Source organism: Enhydra lutris, unplaced genomic scaffold (assembly GCF_002288905.1).
Source record: "Enhydra lutris kenyoni isolate GAN:26980312 unplaced genomic scaffold, ASM228890v2 scaffoldscaffold24, whole genome shotgun sequence".
In the NCBI taxonomy this organism is placed as follows: Eukaryota; Metazoa; Chordata; class Mammalia; order Carnivora; family Mustelidae; genus Enhydra; species Enhydra lutris.
Window position 1 is genome coordinate 21,059,943 of NW_019154108.1, and position 23,008 is coordinate 21,082,950.

At 39.4% G+C, this 23,008-nt stretch overlaps 1 protein-coding gene across 1 annotated transcript; it reads right to left on the reverse strand.

The window, feature by feature from the left end:
- Positions 1–825: 825 nt before the first annotated feature.
- Positions 826–21,053, reverse strand: LOC111150720 (influenza virus NS1A binding protein). The gene is made up of 15 exons (XM_022508274.1): positions 20,739–21,053; positions 13,810–14,039; positions 12,935–13,063; positions 12,564–12,733; positions 12,356–12,431; positions 11,326–11,499; positions 10,671–10,796; positions 9,215–9,322; positions 5,385–5,514; positions 4,923–5,147; positions 4,356–4,477; positions 4,134–4,260; positions 3,919–4,050; positions 3,584–3,757; positions 826–2,240 (listed from the first exon to the last, which is right to left on the reverse strand). Exons 3-15 carry the CDS (start codon positions 13,043–13,045, stop codon positions 1,987–1,989), a joined length of 1,929 nt encoding a protein of 642 aa, XP_022363982.1. The 5' UTR covers positions 13,046–13,063; positions 13,810–14,039; positions 20,739–21,053; the 3' UTR covers positions 826–1,986.
- Positions 21,054–23,008: the final 1,955 nt, after the last annotated feature.

Sequence of the window (23,008 nt, forward strand, 5' to 3'; positions counted from 1 at the left end):
TCATCTAGTATGTTTTAGGCATTCTCACAACTGATCACAGGGTAGTTATTACCAATGTTCTTTCTACACTACCCCAAAACCCATACTGATGGTAAAAACATTTTTTTAATTATGTTGAGGCTATGCCGTATTTTCTCCTTCCCTCAAGAAAAACATGTACCTTTTAGATGGAAATTAATATAAACAAATGGTCATTGAGCACTTTCCCTCCCCTTTATGGGGAGCTTCTAACATACTTAAAAAACATACTTTTAACCACCAAACTACCTGTTTGGCATCAATAATATAGAAAAACTCTGACCCAGAGTATTCATACCTATTATTTGCTTAATGCTACTTAGGAATTAGGAAGTAATTTCAAATATTTCACTGCTGAATCCCCCAACTAAGATTTTATTTCCTTGGGCTAAACAGAACATATACAGATCCATTTAAAAAAATAGTCATCCTATGAGGCAAAATCAAATCTGCCTACCTACTTTTAATCCAGAACCAAACCAGCAATAAATAAAAAAGTCACTGACTACAGAGCCACCAGGTTCTCGATGGTGCTTCGTGGAGTAAATGAAAGAAGGTGTCTAAGTACCAGTGGAACAATTTTCTTTCTAACCCAAGTTTGCCACTGGTCGTCATCTTGTCCTAGTTGGCTCATTAGATTCTTACGTGTTTGTCTTCTCTGAGAAAAAAATCTTACCATCAGTTCTATTTCAGACATGGCAGGTGACGGTTTTCCCAAATACCTTAAGCTCATCATTACTGGGGAAAAAAACTGTCCCCCAAACTTTTAAGTTACGAATGAGTACACAAACAACATTTGGATATTAATTCCATGGTGCAAGGATTTCCTGCTAAGTACCTTTAATACGTTTGCATTGGCAGCAAGCATTAGGATGTGCTAATTTTGGCACCATAAGTTATATGTGCAGCACTACACATTCCATAAAGTCACCCCAACCAGTATTTATCCATATGAAGAGAAAAACTGAGCAAAAACATAGTTCTGATAAAGGCTGCATTCATAAACCCAATACAGTTTTAATTTTTTTCACAATCGAGGGTGCTATTTAGGATTGTTAATGATAAATAAAGACAGGAATTATTTAGAAAATAAAGTACTTCACCATTCTTTACTGTTATATATTAAGTGTCTTGCTATATAAAATATACCCTCAAGAAGTCAGAATATTTGAAATCAGTGTTTCAAATAAAAATCACAGCTACGTTACTGTTCAAATAAACTATTGGTACTGCAGTCTCCAAAAAAAAAAAAAAAAAAAAAAAAAAAAAAAAAAAGTAGCTGAGGCAAAAGCTTCGAAGTTTGCACTGTGGGCGTAGAACAGAAACACCCTACTCTGCATCCTTTGAGACCGCAACTCTGCTTCGCTATTTGAATCCGCCCTATCGTCAATAGGTAAAGCACTGTGCTGAGAATATAAAAAGTTGAGTTATAAAAAGGCAATCATAAAAGATTAAGTCTTGGTAGGCATGTCCGCTTTCTTTTAATAAAAACAAAAATAGTCATTGTCATCTAGTTAAAGAAGTCTCTTTTGTATAGAGTGTTCCAGTTATTGAAAAAGGGCCCTTAAAAAAACCCAACTGTCTAGATCTTAAACCCTACCCCCTTGCCCCATTATACATGTTTGAGGGAAGAGTCATTTAATGTGCAAATTGGCAAAAACAAATGTGGAGGAGGGGACTTCTTGAAATGACATGCCTGATCAAGTCTTCGTTTATTCTTTTACAATATTAACTTCCAAAAAGTAAAATAACCAAAGTAGTCCTAAAAATACACAAAACAGACCTTCATCTTTGCATTCCTTTCCCAATAAACACAAAATGTACAGCATGTTTAATATGCAATATGCAAAAGCTTTGTGTTGCTGTTAGCAACATCTATTACCCACCCACCCTCCTTATTCACAAGTGTACCTCTACTAAACACAATTACATCACTAAGCCTGTTAGTTTGAAAGGGTCTTAAATTTGTTAAAACTGGAAAATCTTCGTATAGGGGCTCCACTCATTTGACTCAAGGTTATAGACTTCCACCGTATTCAGAAATTCATTGCCATCAAATCCTCCCACTGCATAAATGGTGTTCCCTACAGTTGCAATCCCAGCGTTGCTCCTTGGTGAAGTCATGCTTCGCATCATCTTCCATTCATTTCTCGTTGGGTCGTACATCTCTACACAACTGATGGCATGAGAACCATCAAAGCCACCACCTACAAACAATTTCCCTAAAAGAGAAAGGAAACAAGGTAAATCTAAAGAGAATAAGAAAAAAAAAAACCTACTTATTTTTTGCTAAAATCAGTGGTTCTTAGTAGAAATGCCTGCTCATTGTGTAGAAAGTACTCATTAACTGCCTCGCTAATGTGGCAAACGCTCTCTAGGAGCTGTGGATACAAATGCAACAAAATTGATAAAAACCCATTCACACCTGGAACTCGGGTAATTTAAAAGGAGAGGGGTAGCATCTAACTGAAGTTAATTCCCATAATTCTTTGTGGTAGCTACTATTATTGCCATTTCACAGATGAAATGAGGCACAAAGAAGGTGGACAATTCACCTAAAAATGCAGCTAAGTAGTGGCAAGCCACAGTAGTTTTGTGCACTGGAAATTCTGTATTACTCTAGTGCCTAAGAACTGAGATTCAAAAGTTCTTTTGAATCTCAGAAAAGCAGGTTTCAGATAACATTTTCTTGAGCTTTCCAACTATATAAAATTACTTTGGCACAAAAACTTCTTGGAAACAGACCAGAAGTTATCACTTATTTTCAAATATATATGCAGAACAGTTAGTAAGTTATTTTCAAACAGATAAAATGTTAGCATTAAATACTGTATAACTTTAAAAAAATCGTTATTTTCTCATCTGTCACTTAACCTATCTGCATCTATATATTTATATAAGAACTGACAAGGCTGGGGGTGGGGTGCCCTGCAGGCTATGGTCCAGTAGGCTACTTGCTGGCATGTCTACACATCTATGCTTTCAGCAGTTGAGCCACAAGCTTAACTAAGATTCTGCTTTATTCCCAAGAAAAGGCTGACTAAACTCTTAATTACATAAACATGTAACTCAATAAAATGGATGTGAAAAGAAAGCTATTTCTATATAAAACCAAGTTTAATGCTTTCAAAAGACTTGTTAAAATGGTCTTAAGTATTGCTTCCATTTAGGTAGGGAGTAGACAATTAGAAAAGACTAATCTAGATGATCGGTACTTATTTTTGCTTTGCAGATCAAGTTCTTTGAATTCTTGCTCTAAAGGAACAAACTCCAAGATGATATACTTTGCATATGGTTTATGGAAGGAAAGGACTTAGAACTTCATTCAGTGAACTCATCAAAAGATGATAGTGTGTTGATATATTTATATTATTATTTTAAGAATGGAGTCTCTATTAGAAAAGACTTCTAAGAAACAAACCAACAATCCCTATCGCATCGGCAAAGATGGCTGCTTCTGAGTTCTAATTATACAAGTATATAGTCATCACTGACATTCATTCAGAATTTTATAAGAAACTGTTGTCACTCCCTATTCCTCACTTTTCCAAATCCCAACACTCACCATCAAGAACAGCTACGCCAGCTCCTCGCCTAGCCACATTCATGGGTGCAATTAAAGTCCAGGTGTTATTTTCAGGATTGTAACGTTCTACTGTGTTCAGGCAATTCCAAGACTCTGCACCTCCAATTATGTACAAAAACCCACCAAGCTCACAGACTGCAGCCTGGTGTCTACCTAAAAAATCAAGTTGAGCCAAAATTATTATTTTATCTCCCCGAACTGTAAGTTGTACACTACATATACTGTTGATTCAGAACACACACACACACACACACACACACACACACACACACACCCAAAAAACAAAAAACAGGACACACAAAAAATCAACTCACGAATGTTAAGAGGAGCACAGCTTGTCCATGACTTTGTTACAGGATCAAATACATCACAGTTTTTCAGTCCTTTTTGACCATATGGATCAGAGCCACCAACGATGTATAATTTCCCATTCAGAGCACATACTCCTATGCGAATATAAAATAAGGTTATATATTGGTAATTTAATTATCATATTTAAATACTGAATATCCCAGAAGAGTAATTTTACCTGCATTACAACGGTTAGTTCTCAATTCTGGAACAGGAGTCCAGTCATCTATGCTTGGATCATACATCTCTCCACAGCTCAGGTCATCTGAGTGGCCATTCGATCCACCTACCACATAGAGTTGGCCCTGCATCAAAAGTAAGAGATTAGAATTTCTGCCATTCTGAAGTATGAGGAACAGCTAAATACGGATTACTTCTTCTTGCAACACAGTGCACTTACCATAAGTACAGCCATTTGAAATCGAGCCCTTGGTGTTCTCATGGGAGCAAGAAAGGACCAGTGATCTGTATGTGGATCATAGCATTCGACTGTTCGAAGACACTCCTCTCTGTTATAGCCACCTGGTAAAAGAATCATCAAGATGTATGTGTAAGATATTAAACTGGACCAGAGTTCCTGGCCTAGAAGGATTTAAGTAATCTGCACAACGAGAAAAGGAATTTTATCCATAAACTCAGTGAGGCCCCATTAGTTGACGTTTTAACAACATTTATCAGTATGACTAAATTGCTTAGTCTTGCTTTCAAAATAAGGACAATAATTCAGCTACGTTATAGTTTAAGAATTAGAAACAGACATTTATTTAAAGGTTAGACAACACGAAAGTATTTACTTTTTACTTCTTGGTCTTTTCAAAATGTGGGAAAGCAGAATGCCAAGGAAGAAGGCTTGCGTTAAACCCTATCTTCCAAAGTTCACATGTCACAGGCAAGCACAAATGTCCATTTAAGAGGCTTAGCCAGTTGAAAGTTTTCAGTAAGAAAACACTCATCCTTCTGTTCTTACCTGCTGCTATCAGCTTGCCGTTCATCTCTGCTGTCCCCAGGCCAGACCGTGCATACTGCATGGGAGACATGGGCTTTTCTATTAGCTCATCTGGTTGCATCTCAAAGCTTAAACTTTTAATTAGTTTTGGAGTACTCGTTGGTGAGCTCTGTGGGCTGTTTCGCCCATGAAGGAAAATTACACAGAATATACCATCCAGCACAGCCAGGCACAAGTAAGTGTTATCTGTAAGCACAAAAGTTCTATGTTTAAGATGCAGTTATTGTTACTTTTGGTCTCCTGTGTGATCCTGAATTGGACTCCAGATTCCAGCATAGAATGATCTGCTATTGTTTTCCAAATTTAGTTGCTTCTGAGTTTTTTCTCTACAGTGACTTTCAAAGTTATTAAATGGTTCCGCTCAACACTCCTTCTTTAAAAATAAGTACTTCAAAGACAATCTGACAAGCGTAATACACTTACTTGAAGTCTTTTCCGAAGCAACGATTTTCCATTCATGCTTAGGGCTTTGTACTGTAGCATTTGGAGAAGAGAGACATCCAGTGGAACTGCTACTTATCGGCTTATGGCCATTCTCACGTGGTGGCTTTTTCTGCAAAATCAAAAGGTAGCTACAGAAACCTAGCCAAAGACCATACCTGGTGTACCTTTGTTCCTGAGCTATTCCACAACACTGAAAAAAATGTGTCTTTCACCTATGTATGACGTTTATAGCATACCTAAATTTAAGACAAACCAACACTTTCCAATTGACAAATTACTGGCATACGTCCATCTCCACTTGTAATGAAACAACTATAACTATACAAATAGCCTGGCCAGGAAAAGCTCAATTTAAGAAATTTAAAAAACACTGTAGATCAAATATCAGAATACTTCAGTGGGGGGTGGGGGAGACGGGAAGGAACCCCCCTTCATAATCTACATAAGCTCACATACTCTTTATACTAAGTGTAGAATCATCTTTCAAAAGAGGTTATTAATTTAAAAGGGTATGAATTATCTGAAATAATACATTTAACCCACTGTCTCCAAGAAATTATCGAATGTAATTATATCATATGAACTCCGATATCCTTCATACAATGCCAGCAAAAAAGTGAGCAGAAATTTATCCAATCCAGTCCCTCTGAGAAGTACTTCTCAGGACCACCTTACAGATATTAGAGTGCTTTTCTAGACAAATCAAACTACATCAAAACACAGAAATAAAAAACAGAAACCAGAAATGGAACAATACTACTAAAAGAACCAAACATTCACCAAAGTAGAATACTTTTTCAGGAACACTAATGGGCAAAGCTACAAATTTTCCCAAATAACTTTAAGAGAATCACATTGTGTTCTTGTGTATGAGTTCCCTTTGATGGTTTTCTTCCAATAACATTAGCCCTTGACTTTTAAAGGATATGATCATATGGAATTAGAGGAGTCAAAGACCCCCTAGGCAGAACTACCAAATAAACAGGTACCACCCTCAGTACCTGATCAAGTCTGCTTATCCACTTACTTTGGTCCCCAGGGCCAGAGCCACATGGGTAGGTAAGATTTACAGTAGAAATTTGTTTCTTGTGGAAGCAACAAAGCCAAGTAACAACTCGGAGAGGAAAAGATTTTGGTAGCTACTTGAAGCCGTGAAGTTTGGTCTGGGCCATTCAACAATTGTGGTTACAGCGTATGTAGGCTATTTTGAGAACAGGTAGAGCATGTACTAGGTTAACGGTTAACATTAAGTTCTACTTAGACATTTACTATATACCTAGGTATTATTAGGAACTTTATTCACATCATCTCTTTTGATCCAGTTACAGCCAGTACTGCCAATCCATTTTATAGGTAACGATACTCAGAGAAGATATGCATTGCCTAATGCAATACAACTAAAAGAAAGATTAGAAATTCTGAGTTTAAAGCCACTCTTTTTATACTATGCCAGACTTGTGTCTTCTGCTACTAGAATTACAAGGTACATAAAACCCCATCCCAACCTGGGGGAAGAAGGGATCCAAAGTATCACAAATTGATAATGCTTACATTAAGAGCTTTTATCGCAGTAAGAAAACTGTTCTAATGTATGGACTATAATTGAGAAAAAAAAATCAATGTAAAAGAAAAGCAGGGTAACAGCAAAGACTTTTTTTTTTTTTTTTTAAACAAGTTATACAGAAGTGCTGGATAACTCCTCTATATTCCTTCTGGAACATTTCCAAACCCATCCTTCCCTCTCCTTTATCTTCAAACTTTCCTGTATCAACTCTCACCCAGCCACCCACTGGCTCTGCTTTCTTTGCCTCTGGCTCACCAGAGGGTTATCTCTGGTGGCGGTTTCTTTTTCAACCATTATTACTTCTCAAGCTAATGGATTCCTGACCTTAATCTTTGGAACTTATATCCACTAAAGATTACGAAGTGGCCTCCCACAATGAATGCAGAAGAGATGGTATCTATAACCTTCTTTTACATGACCTCCCAAAGAATGATTTGACTCAATTAATAACTTATTGTCCTCCTCCAAAATTATCTCCACCTATGTTAGCTAGCTTTTGATTCTAATTTCTTCCTTCCTTTCTAATGGCTTCTTGTCAAACTTTTTTCCTATTCCTCAAGCCTAATGTGTCACCTCATCCTGTTTAACTTCATGATCTTTATATCCAGGGAACCACCTTCTAATGAGTCACATATGTCAGAATTCCGTTTTCTCAAATTCTTCCTTTTCCTTTGCTTAATTTTGCTTATTTTTGCTTAATTTTCTTATTCTAAATGATCACTAAGGACTCACTCAACCTTTGAAACTATAAATGTCTAGAGTCCACTCTTCCTCCTCCATGCCCTTGAATCAAGCCCTTGTCATTTTTTTTAAAATGACTTCTTACAATAGGCTGTAAATTGGTCTTACAAGCTTTACCCCCTGTGCTTGGGTCGTAAAAATTGAAGGGTTTAATGCCATCCTTTACAGGAGTAAGAAAAACAAAAGGAAATAAACCACAGATCAGCTGGAGTCCCATGACCTAGAGACTGCCCATCTGATAGTTAGCCACATGTCTAAAATATGACTAATGTATAGATTTTTGCTGTATAGAAGTACAGTAATTTAACCTATCCCCCTATGTAACCGACATACCTCTCTTTATATGCTATGCAAACTCTTCTCAATCCTAGGGCTGCTCAAATGTTGCCGCCTCTGTAAAATTCCCCTAGTTTCTCTCCTGCTCTACCATGCCCTCCCCTGTATGCCTTTCGTAGATAACTCTTGTTAAGAGTGTACCGTTTCAGTCTACTGCTGTAAGGTCCTACAACCAGAAACTATCCCTCATACACGTTAACATCATGGCCTGCCACTTATCGGGCACGCAAACTTTAATTGTTGAAGGTATAACTTTAAAAAAAAAATACATCTTTAGAGTCACGAGGAAAAATACTCTAAATGTTCAAAATGCACAACTACAAATAAAGTTCTCAACTAACTCACACCCTGACACTTTTGTGAAAATAAAGATATTTGGTGACTACTGCCACAGAATACTCATGTTTTATTTCACTTTCTATTAAAGAAAACCATTCCTTAAAACTGGGTTAACTCAGCCTATTTTACCGTTAATGCCTCACAAATACAACGTTGAGTTGAAGGCCAAAAAAAAAGAATGCATACTACATGACCATTCATGTCCACTCTAAACACAGGCAAAGTAGTCTGTTGTTTCAGAAGTTAGAATAATGGTTTTGTCTGGGGGGTTGTGAAGGGAGGTGACTGGGAAGGGATAAGAGGTTTCCAGGAAGCAGAAATCTCTTCTTGACCCAAGTAGTGTTTAAATTAGTGGGTTCACTATTTGACATTTATGATTTGTGTACTTTAAATTATTTGTCTCCAGACTAAAAAAGTTTATACCTAAGATTTAAAAAAAAAAAAAAAAAAAAAACCAATAAACGGAACAGAACAAAACAAAAAAAAACCCCAGGGTCTAACAACACTCATTCCTGTTGCAAACTATTTTTTTGTAACCTAACCCAAAAAGTCAATTTCTACTTTGTTTCATCTTATCGGCCTTTCTTACTACCTGTAAATCCTATTTCATTGAGAAAAAAATCTAAATGTGTTGAATTTATTTCTTTTTATGTGCCAAAAACAGTAGTAACTGTTAAGAAAGATAGGCTTGTTTTGTCCCAAAAATGTTTCTGTTCAGTTATACCAAGGAAATTCTTCCACTTTCCTTCATTAAAGGAAAATTTCAGTATGCTACAAAATGCTCTAATCACATTTTAACCTGAGGTTACCTCAGATGTGCAATGTGTACCTGCACAAACTGAATGTGGTCATCATCACTGCCAAACACCTCAGCCTGTCCATCTAGTAGGTTCCCATCAAGCAGCTTGTGATCAGCTGAGTAGTACAAGGTTTGAACCTGCAAAACAGCAACAGAACACCCATGTGGCTACCGTCTCCATGGCTACTCCACTAGTATGCAGCTCACACAAACGCCTCAAGGTAACCTCCAGTGTGCTTCCTGAACTTGACATCTTGCTCTGGCAGGATCCCGAAGTAAAGAAAATACAGGTCATGGTTGTAAAAATTTAAAAAACAAAAATCAAATACAGATTTGATTCTTCTAATACTGGCCGAAGAGTCCTTGGCTTGATTGGCTTGAAAGAAATCTTCATTTTCTCATAGCTTCTATTATATAGCAGTAAGAAAAAAAGCACTAGTACAATATATATAGGCTCTTAAAGAATATACATATTTACAATAAAATATGGAATATGGTTTACACCTTTGAAGTGGTCTGATTTGCATTAACATATTTCTGTCCTGCAGGCAATTTCAAGAAAAACAGATAAAAAGCAAATGCAAAATGCAAACAAGCTGTAGAGACAGAGATAACTCCCTCAGCAGATGCAAACACATGGTTAATGCAGCTGATTTTCAAGTGGGAAAGGATATAAAACTTAGGGATCACCTGTTAGCCTTCTTAGAACATAATGATAACAGCATGTTTCAAGGCCTAACAGATCTGGTAAGCCTTTAGTGAGTCTGAAAGGCTTAAGTGGAATGACAGATGCAGGGCCACTCTACTGCTCCGTTGGCATATGTTTAATTCCCACAATTTCTCCATCAAATCTTTCTTGTGTTATTTTTAAAAAGTAGCCCAAGGTAAGTGAGTGACTGTATGTATGAACAACACCATTGAAAAACACAAAGCTTTAAAGAGAGAATCCTGTAAAGGAGTAAACACCATTAAATCATCATCGCTCTCTGCCCACAGCGGATTTTTCTTAGGAGAACTGGGGCAGGACTGCTGCTTCTTTACGTGTCAATACACTGGAGGTTTCTTCTTGTTTCTTCAGTCTTGGGTATCCTAGTTTTGTTAATAAACCTATGGGGAGATAAATCAATGGGGAGGAACAACCATTAGAAGCTTTTACCTACTTTCAAATTTAAAGCAAAAACCTGTGAAGAAAAATTAAGAATCTACAGAAAATTTCAGTATCACCTCCCATTTCTAAAGCAAATTACATGCTACTTTAAAGGAAGTTAACAGCACATAATAAGCAAAGAAAGAAAAGCAGAAGACCAAACTGAACGGTTCATTCAGCTCACCTGGACACCCCCCCTGTTTCTCAGCTTAGGGGTACCTATAGCAAAATTTAAATTCTTTAGGGTGATGGTTATAAAATAAAAGTGAAAGGGAATCCTTCATGTTATAGCAAAATAATTTTTAAGAACTGCTGAAACCCATTTACTTTAAAACTAACCTCTTCCATCAGCTCTTCCAGACTGTCTCCATTCTCCCAGATGCTACGCTGCACCCAGTTGATTACCTTTGTGTACAATTTGCCATTGCTGGGCAAGCAGACATTATCTTCAAGCATTACCTCCAACTAGAATTAGGAAAAAACAGTGACACATAGATCAGTGTTGAGCCTGTAATTCTCAGCTTACGGCTCAATTTCATAAAAATGCTCATAGATGCCCAATCACATTCCACATTTACTCTAATTTATAAGAAAATCAGTAGCCAGGGTGCCTGGGTGGCTCAGTGGGTTAAAGCCTCTGTCTTCGACTCAGGTCAAGATCCCAGCGTCCTGGGATCGAGCCCCACATCGGGCGCTCTGCTCTGCGGGAAGCCTGCTTCCCTTCCTCTCTCTCTGCCTGCCTCTCTGCCTACTTGTGATCTCTGTCTGTCAAATAAATAAAATCTTAAAAAAAAAAAAGAAGAATGAAAGAAAGAAAATCAGTAGCCAAAAAAATACACAAACAGGTAGGCAGAAAACTGTTACACTGCCAAAAGTAAAAGTATCATTTGAATGTACTATTTTTTTCTAACCATTACTTACATGCTTGAAACGTGGACAAAGATTCCCTGCCTGGAACTAAGTAGTATACATCTCTTTATAGATTTTTACTCACCTTTAGCCGTGGAAGTTTAAGAAACTCCTCCTCTTCTGAAATTTGTAACAAATGCTCCTGAATATAAGCATCAACCTTATTCAACAAACGGGAGTCTCCCATACAACTTGCAAAATTTCGGTAGGAGATGCAGCTGGTAACATCCATTCTAGATAGCAAATAATCACCACAAACCTTGGAAAAGAAATGCACAAGTACCAATACTTACATATATTTTACTTGATGAATATTTAATACTCAGTGTGTAAGCATTACGTGAAGATAGAAAGATGAATTAAGAATCACTGCCCTAATCAAACAACTTTAACATTGGGAAGAACATATGTATACAAACAATAAACATCAAAGAATGGTATACAAATGTCTAAGTTGTTTAAGGAAAGATGCCACAAACTGAAATGCTGTGATAATGCATACGAAATGTTCAAATAAATTATTTCCAACTAGAATAATTAGAAAAGACTTCATTATGAAGGCAGAATCTGAACTGGGTTCTACACGAGAGATGCTGCTGAATGCAGAATAGAGGAAGCAGGGACCATGATCTGAGCTGAAGACAGACACTTTACCAACTGAGCCACCCAGACACCACAAGACTTAAAGCCCTTTACCCTATGAATTATTAAGCAGTTCTCAATGGCGTTAAATTCTAGAAGGAGTCCTTTTAAAGAGGAACTCCAGCGTGTAGAACAACAAATAAACTGAGAATATAAGCTATATGATTAACTCTTGAGGAAAAACAGGTATTTTACACCCTGCTATCAGTGACTGATACAGCTACCCAGCCGAGAAGACTACTGGAAGAGCAAGGGTTTAGCGCAAATTATCTGAGAGAAGTATGACCCTCTATATAACTATAACTAAATGGTTAATAAATGGTTAAAATAACATTCAGTTCTCTACGGGAAAAAGGGGGCCATTTCTCAAGTTCTTGAAACTAAGAATGGCTTATGACAAATTATGCCCTCTAACCATAAAAGCAGACTTGCTAGTAATAGTTCTCCTTATATATTAACTTCTCATACTCTACCTGCTTTACTCGGTCCATCTTCAGCTTTTTTGCTGCAGAATAGACATCTTTTACCAATTCTTTATCGGCTTTCAACCTATTAAAAAAAAGTTCTTTATCATTTACGATACTAAGGCCTTAAAACACAGATCCTTAACTGAAATAAATTTAGAGAGACTTGGAATTTCCTGATGACATCCCCTAATTACACAGTTTATAAAGTACTTACTGAGCAGTGTAGGCGTAATTCAGTAAGACTTCAACAGCTTCTGGATTGAGATCATCAAATTTAACATGAGAAATTCCATGAGGATCACTATCACTATTAAAGATTTCAAATAAATAGGGACTGCAGCAAGCCAGGACTGCTCTGTGTGCTAACATCTCGTGGCCACAGACCTGAAATTATGAGGAATTAAAATCAGAAGTACTGTGGACTATGTATTTCTCTAGCTAATTACCACATCAGATTCTTTATCTAATATTTATAAGTAAATCATTGCTTTTTAAAGTTATTTCATGAAATGCCTACCATGAAAAAGAAATTAAGCAAATCTGCTTAATTTACTGCTTTTAGTAATAAAATATCAATTTTTATACCTGAAGTCGAACATCACAGAACTGGCCACTTTTCCTCAGGGCATTTAATTTGGCAACAGAAGACTCAATAAAATTTTCGTCTTCAAACATTAAATATCCGTTGGGAATCATTTTTCCTTATAAATTTGGCTAAAGGGCAGAAAGAAAGCGGAATTATTACACTTGTGAATGAGGAATTTTATAATTATACCTTAAAGAGTAACATAGTACCTTTATTTTCAAAATTCCATCATATCAACACAAAAATGTTATTACACAAAAACACTGTGGAAACACTAGCACTGGATGTCCAAGTTTCTGTACCCCTGTACTCTGGTCCTAAGTCTTTTTGAGCTTTATTACAGAGGTGAGTTATCTCAATGCTTTTGGTCTAGGTTTCCATGCACATTCATTCTGAGGGGGAAAGAAACATCACCCGAGCTTGGCCCAAACCCATACACTGAGTAACCTAAGAAGCCTGCTGTCATTGCTGGACTCCCAAATGAAAGATATATAAGACAAATGTAAATTCTGTTCCCTTTGCAAGATTCAGATATTAGGGATCACTTATCTCCTAAGAATACATGCTAGAAACTTTAAAAAAAAGTTATAAGCCTCTTTTTAAAAATGTCCATTTCACCTTTACTTGTGAAGAATTGACTAATGGCTATACAAAATCCACCATTAAAAGGCAGTAATAGATTTCAGTTTGAGCTGATTTATTTAAATTCAAAATAGTTTACAGGAAGAAAAAAACCAGAAAAGTGGTTTTTTTCCTACACATGATTACTGACGTTCCCTTTAAGAAAATTATGAAAGGCTGTTAGTATACTGGGCATAGTCTTCAGAAAAACAATGTGTCTTAATGTTGCACTGGGCACTGAATATTCACTTACCTACTGAACTGGTGAGAAATGGATTTCTGGGAAGTCTTAGACAATCCAAGGACAAAGGAGTGTTAAAACTCAGCAACTTCCTCAAGGTATGAAGACAGGTGGTTGAAGTGAAGGCAGAGGTGTCTTAAGCTCTAAATGGTGATTCCAAAACTATCAGGCTTGAAATGATGTAATCAAGTCCTTAAAAGCTATAGACATGAATTTCTTCTGTGATAATCATGCATCATAATCTGTAATAATGACAAATATCAGTTACTCAGGATGCTCTAAGACTGTCATTGATCTAAGTGGATTAAATCAAACAAAGTCCTTATCTTTGAGGAATCTTTTTTTTTTTTTAAAGACTTTTATTTATATGTTCGACAGAGAGAGACAGTGAGAGGGAACACAAACACGGGGAGTGGGAGAGGGAGAAGCAGGATTCCTACCCAGCAGGGACCCTGATGCAGGGCTCGATCCCAGGACCCCGATCATGACCTGAGCCAAAGGCAGACGCTTAACGACTGAGCCCCCCATGCGGCCCTCTTGAAGAAATCTTGATGTAAATGGACACAAATACAGAAAATAACGAACACAAATGCAGTTATCATAAACCTTTTTCTTTTAACCAGCAACTATTCAGGTTGCAATCAGATTAAACAAACAAAAAACACCTTCCCTGGAAGACAGGAGCTAATATATATCATTTAAATGAGATATTCAAGCCCAAGACTGGAAAACAAATATAAATACTTGTGAACTCTGAGATTCTTTACTCTTGGATTACAACTAACACACAAACATACAAACATACGATCTGTCCATTTTCACCAGCCAGCAAGCAACCTTTGGGCATCACTCCCAGACACGTATACAATGTTAACAGTCAAATTGGATACACTGTTCCCCAAAATGTGGTCTCCTCTCCCCAGCCTCCGCACCTTTGTTCAAGTTGTTCTCTCTTCTTGGAATACCGTTAATGCAACCTCTGCCAGACGAAGTCTTACCTCCAAAGAGCTCCTGCCAAATCCCCCGAGTTGAGAGAAGTTTCTCCCTATCTTCTACGTTCTGAACACTGTCTGAAAGGCATGTGTAATCTTCCAGCTGGTCTGTTCTGAGCTGGGCTTCTGTGGACCTTCTTATCTTCCTTGATTCAAGGCTCTGGAAAGCAGAGCCTCTGTCTTGCTCATCTTTGTATCCATCCCATCTCCCCACTACCAAAACAACTAGCCTAGAAACTTAAATATGAGTACTTGTTGAAGTGAACTAAATAAACAAAAGGGAAAATACTGATGCCTGTTTTCTATATGGTCCTTGTACTTATATACAGTAATAAACTACCAATGGAATTAATTCTAGTTCAATCCACATCGTGAAAGTAATCATATTCAGTCCTCCTACTTCCATTTCCCCCCTCATTTTCACGTGGCATCAACTGCAAGTGTCAAATTCAGATGGCAATTATTTTTTAATCACCTGAACTGCTATGACACCACTGTCAGTATAATTTAGGAAATGAGAACTAAATACTTTGAAAGATGTGCATACTTTTAAAAAATGGACATCTTAAAATTACCTGGATTTTCCTTCTACATCTATGAAACCCAGAATTCTAACAATTATGTTCAGGTTAATGAATAATCACTTAACCCAGAACCCACTGAAGGCTGGTCCAGCTCCAACTGAACAAACTGTTAAGTTCAACACATGCATACTCTGTAATGGAGCTGGATCCCACATGCCCTAAATGGTTTCTCCATAATGTAAGTTCTACTTCAAGGACATCCCGAGTAATTCTGACTTAGGCTGGGGTTGTGGTCAATGCTTTCCCCTGCAACTAAACTGTATTAAACTAGTATGTAATACTGATTTCCTCTACTCTATAGCTGCATCTAGATTAGTTCAGCTTTTAAGAAATCAGTTCTAACAAATGATTTCCAAGTACCACACAATTCTATGTACACAGAGAGACACACCATCCTAAGGAAACGTTCAGACATTTCAGCCAAGATCTAGCTCAAATTAAGAAAATCTTTGTATATATGATATATACTTGGGGGTGGCCAATCCACAGACATAGTTGGTAACTCTTCACTTCAGTTTCATAAGCTTTTTTTTTTTTAAGATTTTATTTATTTATTTGACAGAGATCACAAGCAGGCTCCCTGCTGAGCAGAGAGCCCAATGTGGGGCTTGATCCCAGGACCCTGTGATCATGACCCGAGCGGAGGCAGAGGCTTTAACCCACTGAGCCACCCAGGCACCCCGTCATAAGCTGCTCTTATAAGAAGGGTAAAGAGGGGGGGAATCCCTCCATGCAAATTATGTTGATATCATTAAAATGTGCTTTTTGAAAAACCATAAACTTACAATATGGAGATTTATAAACATTTTAAATATTGACCAGTTTTATTCATTATTCAGTGTTTTTCTGTAAACCAGTCTTGATCTAACCAAGAATAAAAATGACATCAAAGTTCTACCTTAAATTTTGGGGGGGTGGGGGGGAGATGGTTAAAATCACTCAGTCCATTGGAAGAAAAAACTGGAAAATTTTAGGAGCAACTCTAGGTATACAACTTTGTACAATATTATTAGTTCGCAATAAAATGAGTTCTTCTACATTTAGAACTTGGAAGACTTTCCAGTATATTAGGGTCTTAATATGAACCTCGTCTCTTTAATGTCTTTAATGATCAGTACAACCCTACTCGATTTTAAGAGCTAGCTCAAGTCCACTTGACATTTTTACTCAATTATTATCCTCATATGCTGTAGGTCCCTACTAGCACCCCCACCCCCGCCAAGTTGGAGGAGGTCGTATCAGCTCTTGCCTGCAAAACCATGTCTTTGAAAGATCAGTCAATTTCACTCAAGTAAGCATTGGGCAAATTGAGTTTCAAAAGATGCTAAAAATTCTAGTACATCTTATTTTGGTTTGTAAGACTCAAACTCAATAACTGGTGGATAAAAATATGCAGAATTTTTTTTTTCCTTGAAAAACCAAACCAAAAGCCCCAACACCCTAGAGTTACATAAAAGTATAAAATTTAAAATTTTGTTATTTAAAGAATACAAAAACACTAACCTAAAGCGATATAACCACCCTATGTTTACTGCAGCATTATTTACAAGAGTCAAACTATGGAAGCAGGCCAAGTATCCATCCATAGATGAACAGATAAAGAAAATATGGCATATATATATATACATACATACAATGGGGTATTACTCAACCATAAAAAAGAATGAAATCTTGCCATCTGCAACAACATGGATGGATCTAGAGAGTATAATGCTAAGCAGAATATACCTGAGAAAGACAAATACCACATGATTTCACTCATATGTGAAATTCAAGAACCAAATAAAAAGAAAAAAAGAGACAGACCGGAAAAAAAAAAAAAAAAAGACTCATAACTACAGAGGACAAAGAGATGGTTACTAGAGGGGAGGTGGGTAGAGCAATGAGTGAACTAGGTGAAGGGGATTAAGAGTATACTTGTCTTAATGTGCACTTGGTAATATATGGAACTGTTAAATCACAATATTGTACACCTGAAACTAATAACACTGTATGTTGACTACACTGGAATTAAAATCTAAAAAAAAATTTCTTTGCTACTTAAAATATACAATCGACTAATCCACTTTAAAAATTAAAACTGGGGTCAAATACAATATATTCTGGTAAATACACCTTCATTCCTTAGTATGGCCAGTGCAAGAAAATGGAGACAGAAGACTCATAAATGAGTAATTAAACTGCTTCAGTAACACCCAGAAGTTCACATGTTATGTTACCACAGGCCCCAAAAAGATTAGCTTAACTGAAATACAATTCAACAGGTCTTACCCAAGAGTTGTAAAAAAGGTAGGCACACTATGGCCTGGCCTCCAAATTCTTCTTGGGCCTTCAGTAAGCCCAAGAATAAAATGTTATCAGTTTTAAAAGATAAAATGTTATCATTAAACTTTCAAAGCATCCTTAAAACCTCAAGGCAAGTAACAATTTTATTATTTAAGTTTCAAGGCAATCTTTTGAGGGCAGCCAACTCACAAAATAGCAATGAACTCTATTTTTAAAGGACAGATTTTTATAATTACAAATTCAATCTTCGTAAAACCAGAAGTTACACATTCCACGTCACCTTTCAAACTACGATCTCAAAAGTCAAACTCACTCAATTCCTCCATCCTCATTGTTCCGCAATTCTTATATCCCCATTTATGGCACCAAACATATGGCAGGGACAATCTGGAACGGGATGCTTATAATACCAATGGAGTTAACTCCATTCCCAGCACTGAACACTTCACAGACCAACCAGAAAGCCCGATACCAAGCAGTGAAAACAGTTCAAACAAAAGAGGAAAGGGGCAGGACATACAGATTCCAGAAACTGCAGCTATTTCTGCTTCAATGGATTATAGCCTGCAGGATGCAGATGGTAAATAGTGGGAGAGGAAGTAAGAAAGATCAATGCTAAGGTTTAAACAATGCTGGAGAGCAGAAATGGATTATAGTAAGAACACTCTAGCAGAATTGGGGGGGATGGTCTAGAGGAACATATAAAATATAGAAGCGGGGACATTAAGATATTATATACCCCTGCTTATCCTATTATTTTGGCTTGGATATGTGTGGCATCATTAACAAAATCAGTATCAAAATTAGAATTCCAAAAAGTGTTTAACAGTTATTTGTAGTTTGCTGCAAGCTCAAAGTTAGTTAGAAGAAGAGGAATTTGCTGTGGGACATTGTAATGCTGAGTTTACTTGCTCGGTATCCAGCTTGATACCAAATGTGTTAAAATACTGATCTGATAGGTAGGAAAATACTGATAAGGTTTAGAAATCACTTACAAGGTGGTAATTCAAGTTTACAAGTGAACATAAGCATGTATTTTCTGTGCTTCTAACAAGAACCCAGAGATCACTCCCTCGTTCATAATTTCTCCATTTACACTCTCTAGCCTAAGGTGGGAGGATCTCCAACCTTTTAGAATTCCTCCATGGAGATTGACTATAAAATCATACTGCTGTGTCTCTCTCTGTCACACAAATAAAATCTTTTTAAAAAAGAAAAGTCAATGAAATTATCTTTAGGAGTACTTTATCTTGGTATCAGTAACTAAGACATTTCCCCAATAAAAGAACATTCTACATTAAAAACCACATTTGCAAAACTACATTCAATTGCCATCACAAATATACCTCAACCAAGGAAAAAACCCCACTCCAGAGTAGCCCAAAAGATACCAATTTAAAACTAAATCCAAACCTGGATCCTCTGGGGTTTTTTTGTTTTTGTTTTTGTTTTTTGCGGGGGGTGGGGGGGTGGGGGGTGGTGGTAGACAGTACAAATTAAGATAAAAGGTATAATTAATATCTATTAACTAACTATATAGATTTCACAATTTAGAAAAATTCAGAGGAAAACGATTCCAGGTCTCTTTTAGGTCAGTGTGTTCTAGTCCAGTTTTACCACCAACTACCAAACTAGACATCTGAGAAGCCTGCCAGCTAGCTTTAAATGATACTATTGTTAATCCAATTCTAAACAGTGTTTGTCTCATCTCCAGATATACAACTGCTCTCCTTAGCATCCTTAAGAGGAAGATTTCAGCACGATTATGCCTACAACTAACTATTCATCAGTATTTTGTTATCCTAAAATCAACTGCCAATGCCAGAGTTATTAAAGGAAAATACGGATTCTGGTAGTCTGGTCCACGTTGTACTTGTTCAACTGTTAAGAGTAGTTAAGTACCACGCTTCCAAAGTTGTTACTTATCACTAGACCGAAGACCACGCAAAGTCCTCAAAGAACAGTTTGATACGAGAGTATTCTAATCCTCCATCACTGGCAATAGACATTAGGAAACAAAACGACGCTCTTTAGGCCTATGTCTACTTGCTACAGGTTTTGAAACGTCAGCTGTTTCAAATCTACTATGTATTGAGAAACAGTGAATCTATTTCTAAAATATTTGTCGTCCAAGTCTTCTTACATTCAACTCTCAATCTGATATTGCCTGATACTTTCCTACCATCAAGAACTTGCAACCAAACGCCGTTTTGCAAGACGCGTGCAAGAATGGAAAAAGAGCAGACCTCTCCGCCGATTTTTTTTTTTTTTTTTTTAAACAAGGCAAGTGGCGATCGCCTCAGAGTGACTGAAGAGTCGGGTAGCCCCAGGCCTTCCTCCCAGCGCGGCCGGGAGGGCGCCCACTCCCAAGGCTGGAAGGCGAGGCGCCCAGCGCCCGCACACCCCCGGCTGGGATTGGCCGGCCACGCAGTCATTCAGCGCCGACACGTCAGGGCAGCCGCTCCCTCCCTCCTCCCGCCCCCTTCTCCCCGCGCTTGGCAAGAAAAGCGGGCAACGTGGAGCGGGAACAAAGGACCCCGCGGCCCACGGCGATCCCGGACGCGGTGCCACCCCACTCCAGGCCCAAGGCACCGATGCAGCCCGGGGCCGGCTCCCCGCCCACACGCGCCGAGTCCTGGGAGGTCCCCGGGAAGAGAGTCCAGACCTCGTGAGAGACCCAGACACAGGGAGTCGGTTCCTGACAGCGGGAAAGGAGATTCCCGCGTTCTCCTTCCGGCAGTCATCCCTGCCGCGTGTCGCCCTGACCCAGGCCCCCGAGAATCCCATGGGCAAAAACTCCCGCCCTACTTCCTCTGCCCGAGCTCCCTCTGAGGCGGCCCGCAGCCGCCTCGGCCGCCAACGCGACTCGGCAACCATGGCAGCGCCGGGAGCGCGGGGCTCGCGCGGCGCCAGCTCCTCGCCCCCAGAAAGCGGCAGCAGCGGCTTGGAGCGTCCTCCCCCGGGACCAGGACGCTGCTCCGCACCTCGCACCGTCTCCCCAGCCGCCCGCGCCATCCCTCTGCTCAGACTCCGGTCGCGCCCTCTTCCTCCTCCACCGTCTGGAACCTGCGCGTATTACCTGGTTCATCTCTAAAGAGATGGAAAAACTCATGTCTGGAGCTTCGATGGGGAGCAGGAGGAAGCGGGCGGGAATCGGCCCAACGGAAAGCGCCTCGAGGCCGCGGAAGGGGGGAGCGGTCGAGCGGGAAGACCAGCGGTCAGCCGCAGAGGCTGCGAGGAGGGGCCGCGCCACCGAGGGTTCGCGGGGACTCGCTCGCTCGCTGGCACTGCCGCGCCTAAGCAGCAGGCGGAGAGACTGTGCAGCTCAGCTCTGAGCGACCGACCTCCACGCGCGTCCCGGAGACACTGCCGCCGCCGCCGCCCCGCTCGCGCCGCACCCCCTCGCACGTCACCACGTGCGCCGCCGCCGTCGCCGCCGCCGCCAATGTCTCCCGGCAGCTTCCGGCCCGAATCCGTCAGCGAATCACAAGCGAGCACGAGAAAGCTCCCGCTCGCGGCCCCGCCCACCGCTCGCCCAACCTCTCCTTCGCCCTCTTGGGTTCCTTCCTGCTCGGCTCAACTAGGTCAAGGCAAGGTGATCTCAGGGAGAGAGAGACAGTGTTTGGGGCTCGCCTCCTTTTATTTATCGCGTTGTGGTCTCCCTCCCTAGCCTCGCACCCTCGCACCCTCGCTTCGCCCTTTCGGACTGTGCCGGAACTGGTTTCCTCCAGCCGCCCTCACCTGTTCGGCCTCCCCCTCGAGGCACAATAGCCGGAGATCAGACGTGGGAGATTAGACGTCTCGACGTCAAATTTACATCTAGGCAACTGCCCTAGACTGGAGTTGGCCGCCCTGGACCTTAGAGTCTGCGGTTGGCGTGGGCCCTCACCTTTGTTGGAGGGAGGGAGGCATGGGGCGTGGGGATTGTGAGTGAGAAGAGAGGCACGCTGGGGGAAGGGGTGAAAGGGTTCAGGAACCGATTAAAAAAAAAACAAAAAACAAAACAACAACTATTGGCGCGGTCAGAGAAGGCCTTCTGTTATATTAGTGTTGCTATAAAAACCTGCTTTTGGCCCCCCAGATTTCTGTTTTGTCTGAGCACGGCTCTCCTTTCGGAGACAGTCCGTTCTTTGCTGATCTTGGCCGTCTTTTGGAAAAAGAAAAAAAAAAAAAAAACCTGGAAAAATCGGCAGTCCTTATCCTAATCTTCCGGGGCCTTTCAGAACACATGCCAAACTTAGTTATCCACCCTGCCACTTTGCCCCCAAGAGTCAAACCTGTCCCGGGGACAGGAGGTATCCTGGGCTCTGACGGTAACTTCATGTGACTGAGGGCATGCTGGAAAGATTCCTAGATTAAAGGTGAGGGGATTTACAGAGGTGAAGTTGTTTAGAGTTTGGCAGAGGCTTCCAGGCAAACGCCCTGTTAGTTTATCCTGATGTAGGGAGGGCACTTACACGGCATGCGCCCAACTTTGTATTTGACCATTCAAGTTAATTTGTAGACATTTCTAGGAGCCTACCATTCTTTATCATGAAGTATTTATGCTTATGGGAGCAGGAAAAATAAATGTTGGGGCCCTTCATCTGCAATAGAAGCTTTACAACTTTTCTTTCTAAAATCCTGAGGCAAGGTGGCTTGGTTTTTCACCCTTGTTCAATTGTGGGAGGAAATAGGAACTGAGATATCTATTAGTATGTCTCATATCTTGAGGATAAAAAGACTGCCATTTGCCACTGGGCTCTTGTTTTTGCCTCCTGATAATAACCCACAGCAGTGCTCACTTTTATTGCAAATGAAACTATCAGAGTACGTGCCTCTTCAGGTTTTTTTAAATATCATGGGGTTCATTCTTTCAGTGAGAGAGTATGAATTGCCTGCTTTAGAGAAGCACATGACCGTGTGGCCTGCTGGACACATGGTCCCACTTGCTGTACTCTAAATAGTGCCTTTGTGACCTGAAACAGTCAACATTTTTCTTAAAGCTACAGTGTGATCAGTCAGTACATTTTTGCCTTGTATGGAATCTCACATTTACATGTTACCTTTTCTGTAGATAATGGCATAATTAATTAGTTCCATTTGTCCTCTAGTCAACTGCAGACTCAAGCCTATCCAAGTACTGTGTAATCTAGAGGAAGACTTGAAAATGGAACACTGGCAATTTCAGCCTTATAAAGTAACAAATTATAAGATGTTATTCTTAATATTTAACTTAGGCAAGATATATGTGGAGAGTGCTTAATAAAAATAAAAACTATCAACTTCTGTTTTATGTCAGGCACCGAGAAAGATAAATTGGGAATTGGTGCCCATCTGTAATCTCTCCATTTTTCTTTCTGATCCTGC

Coding starts and splice junctions, on each gene's coding strand:
- LOC111150720 (XM_022508274.1), bottom strand. CDS start 13,045: ATGATTCCCAACGGATATTTAATGTTTGAAGACGAAAATTTTATTGAG. Junction 11,500..12,355: donor AGATGGACCGAGTAAAGCAG/GTAGAGTATGAG, acceptor TTCTTTTCCAAG/GTTTGTGGTGATTATTTGCT. Junction 5,515..9,214: donor ACCACATTCAGTTTGTGCAG/GTACACATTGCA, acceptor TTGATTTTGCAG/AAAAAGCCACCACGTGAGAA.